Source organism: Montipora foliosa, chromosome 1 (genome assembly GCF_036669935.1).
Source record: "Montipora foliosa isolate CH-2021 chromosome 1, ASM3666993v2, whole genome shotgun sequence".
Classification (NCBI taxonomy): Eukaryota; Metazoa; Cnidaria; class Anthozoa; order Scleractinia; family Acroporidae; genus Montipora; species Montipora foliosa.
Window position 1 is genome coordinate 28,992,709 of NC_090869.1, and position 6,411 is coordinate 28,999,119.

At 41.2% G+C, this 6,411-nt stretch overlaps 1 protein-coding gene across 1 annotated transcript in view; it reads left to right on the forward strand.

The window, feature by feature from the left end:
- Positions 1-5,289, forward strand: part of LOC137996117 (enhancer of mRNA-decapping protein 4-like) — a 39,151-nt gene extending 33,862 nt beyond the window's left edge. The window contains exons 23-26 of the mRNA XM_068841546.1: positions 743-917; positions 1,187-1,240; positions 1,769-1,932; positions 3,526-5,289. Of these exons, the coding sequence (XP_068697647.1) occupies positions 743-917; positions 1,187-1,240; positions 1,769-1,932; positions 3,526-3,703 (571 nt within the window). The 3' untranslated portion in view covers positions 3,704-5,289. The remainder of the gene's footprint in view (positions 1-742; positions 918-1,186; positions 1,241-1,768; positions 1,933-3,525) is intronic.
- Positions 5,290-6,411: the final 1,122 nt, after the last annotated feature.

A 6,411-nucleotide genomic window follows, 5' to 3' on the forward strand; every position in this document is an offset into this window, starting at 1 on the left:
TAACATCGGGAACACCATGCCCTTCTCTCTGCAGACATAGTGTGTGTTCTTTTCTGACCCACAGTGTCATTTACAGAAAAAGGTTGTGACACGAGGCTTGCGGTTAAGAATTCAGTTGTTTAAAATCTCCAGTTAAATGATTGAATTTTGCCCATCAAAAGGGATTCAACAATGTAGTTTGAGTCAAAATTGGAGGCTAAGATCTTGTGGAAACTCTCTTGGCAATCAGCAAATAACCTGCAATTTCCAACTTTGAACAACTGAGCTCTTTTTATCTGACTGGAATAGAAAATCCAACAATTTACCGATGGTAAAGCAGAGACAGATCCCTCAGTTATTCTGAGAACCCGCATTAGCCGAGTGTTAATACAATTTTAATTTAAATCTGTTATTTTACATATTTTGAACCATTCCCAATTCGCTTTTTTCACATTCCCCATGATACACTTTGTTTGCCCCCGCAAATTTTGCCTAAACCATTGTTTTCAAATTCTCCTAAGACACTGCATATTCCCGAGAACATTTGAAAACAATGTTTTATGCAAAATTGGGCGGGCAAACAAAGTGTATTTTGGGGAATGTGAAAATAGCGAATGGAGTCAGACCTTTGTGGCCAGTGAGTGTGTTGGGACAGACCCATCTACACCCTTTTCCATCGCCTTAGCTTGCAACTGGGATGGCTCTTCCTAATCACTTTTATCACAGGAAACTAATTCAGTAAATTTACGGTAATCTTTATTAGTCTTCGTGAAGAAATCTTCTCAAGGCTGTTGTCAGAGGTGTTAACATCCGTTCAAGACTCAGTTCAAAAGGAAATGGGATTAGGTTTGGAGGGCTTACGCCAACAGCTCAGTGAAATGATAACCTCCTCTGCTCAAAGCCCCATCCGACAGGCTCCTGATCTGGAACAAACGCGGGTAGGGACTTAAACTATGCAATATCTAGGTGATAGTTGTGGCAAGAGTGTTGAAGTGCTCGCCTTCAACAAGTGTTACTCGATTGCGATTCCAGACTCAGCAAAATCGTATGTTTGTTCTCTTTTCGGTTCCAACATAGGAAGTTTTGACTATAAGCTAGGGAATAGGAACAAGTGAATTTTGATTCTTGTCGAAAGTGGTTAATAAATTTTCTTTGCGGTTCAGTGGGTAATGTAATTCCATTCCCTCCTGTTTCTCCCTTTCCATAGGTGGTGGTTACAAAGCTGCTTGAATCTGGACAAGTTGGCGAGGCGTTCCAGGAGGTGAATGTCCAAAACTGTTGTGTTACTTGTGCTTTTTGGTAGTGCCAGGAGTCCGAACGGGTGCGACTCGCTATCTTCCATAATGGCGTCAGGATAATAATTTTCTTGGGTTTTTTTTTTCATATGCTAATACGCCATTCTAGACTCGGTCGATGCGAAGCATGTTTCTTCCAGATTGTGGTCAGTAGCTCTAATTAACATAAAAAACTAAAGATTGATACGTAAGCCGCCATTTATGACACAAACATGCGGGTAAACCACAGATAAAGCTGTTACTAGATATAACTATTACTACTTTTCAAAATAGATATCCCAGAGAGACCTTCAGTCTCCGTCTGGCGGGAGGTCAACGTTCCAGTGGTAGGTTCCCGCTCAACCAAGTAATTGCACTTGTCTGCCCAATACTAGAAGATGAGGACAATAAACTGAGTGAATCAACTGGCACGGTTTTGAAATGCCCCTTGAGAGGTGAAGAAAAAAAGCTATTGGCCTTGAACTTTTGTTAGTGTGTTCTGCATTGTTTTTCAGGCCTTGACGGCATCGGATCTGAATATGGTGATGTATGTGTGTGCCAATGTGGATGCTGACAGTGTCTTTTCTCAGACACCATGTCCGTTATCGCAACCGGTCCTCCTTTCTCTCATACAACAACTGTCAGTGGATCTCACTGTTGATACCGAGCTCAAGCATAAGTAAGCCGTCGTTTATTATTAACATTTACAACTTGAATAGTTGCGGGCACAAATTGCCCCCCTGTGGGTCCCAACGACTCTCGTATATCCCCTCTCCTCAAGAGGGTCAGTCAAAATACAATGCTGGAACCTTCCCCACCCCTCCCAATCTATGCATAGTTGACTGAAGTTTTCATTTTTCGGTGATGTCCCAATCATTACGCCAATGATCTTTGCAGTACAGCAGCTTTTCTGATTTTGATACCTGTAATCGACGGAGAATATACAGTCCTTGCTTTCCTCGTTTATATGTACATATGTTGAGTACACTTCTAAGTAGCTGGTAAGCTAACTCAAGGGCGGGAGGCTTTAAGATGTTTCAAGCACAAGTTACAATTTTCAACAGCAATAAACAATTAAGACAGTAGGTAACTACGTAAATAACGTAGACTAAAGCCTCAGAGGACTTGATAGTCGCTTGAGATGAGATGGTAACAGTAAGCTTTATGAGAAACAATGCTCAGCCCACTGTAACGGTTTGGTGCGCAAAAACACCAAGATATGGGTGCGACTATGTAACGTGCTCAAAATGATAATTAAGTGAATTACGAATGTCTTGGTGAGTGACTGTTTAGGGTGACATTGATTGACGTTTCGAACGACAACCTGAACGGAAGTCATCTTCAGAGTCAAGTGACTGATCACTTGACTCGGAAGATGACTTCCGCTCATGGTGTCGAAACGTCAGTCAATGTCATCTTAAACAGTCCTTCCCAGGACTACACTCTCGGACGATCGTATTTCACTTAAGTATGATAAAACACCTGGTTTCAAACGATTTACGATTCTCAGAATGGTCCCATCTTTGCTTGGAAGGAAAGTTTTGAGAAACTACGCATGTTCGTTGTAGATGAGGCCTTGCAATTAGTAGTTAAAGCTTAGCAGCCAGGTTTTCGACGAGTTGTGGTTTATGGGATCCTGCTCGATTACGGGGGCATTGATGAAAAAGATGGAGAGAATAAATTACTCTCCGGTTCTTCCTACCTCTCCCCCTCCCACCCTTCCCCCCCCTCCCGTTCTTCAACTGCATCTCCCGCTCCTCGTAGCACGTAGCGTTTTTATTTTTAAAAAGGACTTCTCGAAAACGTCCGTAAAAATAAGCCATATGTTATTGGGTAATTAGTATTTTTTTTATAGATTTAAAAGGGAAAATTTGTTATTGACTGGGTCAATGTAAATTAGTCGTCACCTTAAAACAAAAAGTAAGCTCTGGAGGTTTCATAACTGAAAGCCCTTAACAATAGGGAAGCCGTGAAACATCTAAAATGTAGGGCGATTAAGACATCAGTTTTCAGAATTATCATGGGTTAATATAACAAGTCGTTCCACGAAACGTGTATTGCCCAGAAATGAAATTAGTTTAAGTGGGGTAGAATGCGGAGAGAAAATAAAGAAAATAATTGCAACTTGCAAAACAATTGTCAAACACTTATCGCAACTTGTCATGTTTTTGGTTAGTGAATCAATGTTACGCTTTTGTGACGTTCTGGATTCGTTCGTCGTCGTCGTTCATAATGAAAGCTGTTGATGACCTATCCGTTGTTTACCCCACAGGTATATTGAGGAAGCACTAATGGCATTGGACTCCCGCGATGACGTAACAAGAGAACATATGCCTGGTGTGTTAGAAGTACTGTGTCAGCAGCTTCAGTCTGCTATCCAAGAAGCCTCGGGTCCAAGACAACGATCCCTAAAGATGCTACAAATGGCTGCCAGATCTCTCCTAAGATAACCTCAAGTTGACATCTGACAACTGAACTGCAGGTGTGGAGACGGAAAGCAAGTGGTCAAACGAGCGGACGACTCAGTTGCGGATATTAAAAATATCAAATAGGCTAACAAAATTAAGCCTCCCACTTGAAAGAGATGCAAAGCATTATGAAGTTTTAGCAAGATTGGAATAACAAGGTGATGCGTTAACTTGATCACACAAGAAAGCTCGTTGGAAATTGGTGACACGTCTCCTGGAACCCTTAGCCGGGAGCGTACAACTTTTGTATATTTTTGTCGGTGTTTTTGTCGACCCCAGGTATTTTAAGGTCGATTTTCTTGTGAAATGAGACGCAGAAGAGCCAAATTTTGCGTGATTTATTGTTACCCTAATTAAGAATTGGAGAGAGGTTCCTATGACAATTTTCAATAGTTTACACGTGTTTCAAGCAAAGACACTCAAATATGGTTAAAATCAATGTTTGTTCTCTCGGGTGGGAAGCTTAATTAATCAAACTATTTTTTATACTTGTTTCTAGTCAACCGCTGAATTCCGACACCTGGCAAATAAGTAACAACGTCCTTTCATGGACTTTCCTAGCGAAAGGAGAAGTCATGGGAAAAGTTAATCAATTAGACGTTCTATTGGGGGCTCTTGTTTCCCTTCTGAAACAAAGGTTTCAAATTTGAGTCGATTGATCTCATTCACTTGTACATTTCGTTTTCACACTCTTTTTAACGAACCAAACGAAAGATCAAATTCCTGAGTATCGGACGTCACGTGATCAGTATTGGGAAAACGAAACGGACTCGCGAAAGAAATCTACTGACTCAAGGACAACCAGCATGATATGAACAAGGCTAAATTGAGAAGGGATACGATATACACAGTCACTATTTAGTTAGATCAGTTGTAGACAGTTGTCTCGTTCCTGGACGACTTTCCAATCCATCTTGAGCCACTGGGAACCCAACTAATGAAAACGGTGGCAAAAGAGCGAGGGAAGGGAGTTATTTACAGTTGGTGCCGTCTTTCAGGTGACTTCGGTCTCCTAAGTAGTCGTTTTTCCCTCGTCTCTACAACTGCATTTGACCAATTTATAAATTGCACCTTCACTCAACAAAAAGATAACGTTAAATCGTAGGAAAGAATGTTATTGCCCTATTCTATACAAAGAACTTATTTATTGTAACAAAAGGGCAACCCTAATACGTCGTAGTTATTCAATATGGCAGCGCCCTGGAAATCTGAGAGTAAACTCATGCAATTCTTAAATGTTTTTTTCCTGACGCCTCAGACCCTTTTTGGAAGATCTTCGAACAAATTTGATAGTAAACATTATTTCCTTCGGTTTAAATTTAATCTTTTGTTGGAGTGGGTTTTCTTTTATGTTCTTAAAGACTATTCTCTCTCGAGATTGAGCCTTTGTGGCTTGTTGTATTTCTTTTCTCTCTTATTTTGACCGGTGCTGTATATGCCTTTTATGAGTTGTGTTCATCTCAAACTCGGCAAGAGACAACGCCAAAAACACATTTTGAACGTGTTTGCGTTTAATCTTATGATTGAACTGTTCATGTTTCGTCGTCCATAAATTGGATGAAATTCTGCCTTCTTTTGTGAGTTGATTGTTTCGGTTTACTGCATGTAAGTAATTTAATTCGACTACAGTGGAACCACCATATCAAGGCATTGCCAAACATTTCTGGCTCATTGGAGCCGCTTATTCACCGCCAGTAGCTAGTGGGCGTTGCTATATGACTTGAAACTTAAGACCACGGAGTCGTTCCAACCAAACTTTACGATTTACTTAACGATGACCTTACTTCAAACAATACGGTTCATCTCTAGAAGCCTTCTCAGATCAAAGCTACGTGAACTATGTGCTCTAGGCAACCCTGATGGAAAAGTAACGAAGCGAATACGAGGTCAAGAGAGGGGTTCGACTGTAGGTCGTTCTTTGTTACACCCATTCCAAATATCGGTAATTAGAAGGGATGGTCGGTGGCAACATAGTTAATAGAAGGGACTGGTTTTGAAGCTCGGCAAACATCAAAGGATATGCCAAGATTTAGGTTGGAAAGTCCACGACCGTGCACAATCTTTTGTTTTGCGCTTATACACTATGCATGAATTACGTAACCAACACGTTTCTATTGGTTAGTTCCTCAGTGCGAGGTAAATAACTATTGTGTTTTGTGCACGGTCAAGGCCAAAAAAGAGAACAAAAACCTACAACATAGACATTTGTCGGGTTTCATAACCATTCCTCTCTATTAACTATTGTGGCAAAAATCAAAGGAATGCTTTCCATGTCAAATAAAGATAGCAGAACTGAAATGGGATTTGCAGTGCTATCATGGCAGTCAGGGATACCCCTTTTTTTCAGTTTCCCAAATTTACGATCCGTATCCAGGACATGCGACTTCTCGGACACTCGAGGTTTTGAACTTCTTTGAAACTCAAGTGAGAATTCGCCAAGCACGTGCCACAGTTACTATGCCATCATGTGAACTGTAGTATGGTTTTGAGGCACGTGGTGGAGGTAAACACTCCAGGACCAATATACAAACGACCATTGGAGGCATTGCGGTCCAATGGTTAGCACGCTTGCGTTGAGATCCGGAGCTCCCGGGTTCAAGACCCGTTCTGACCACTCGTTGAAATTGTTCCTGGTAGTCCCTGGTTCAACTTCTTGGCCGCACTTGCAAATAGCTATCTCGCTTACCCTC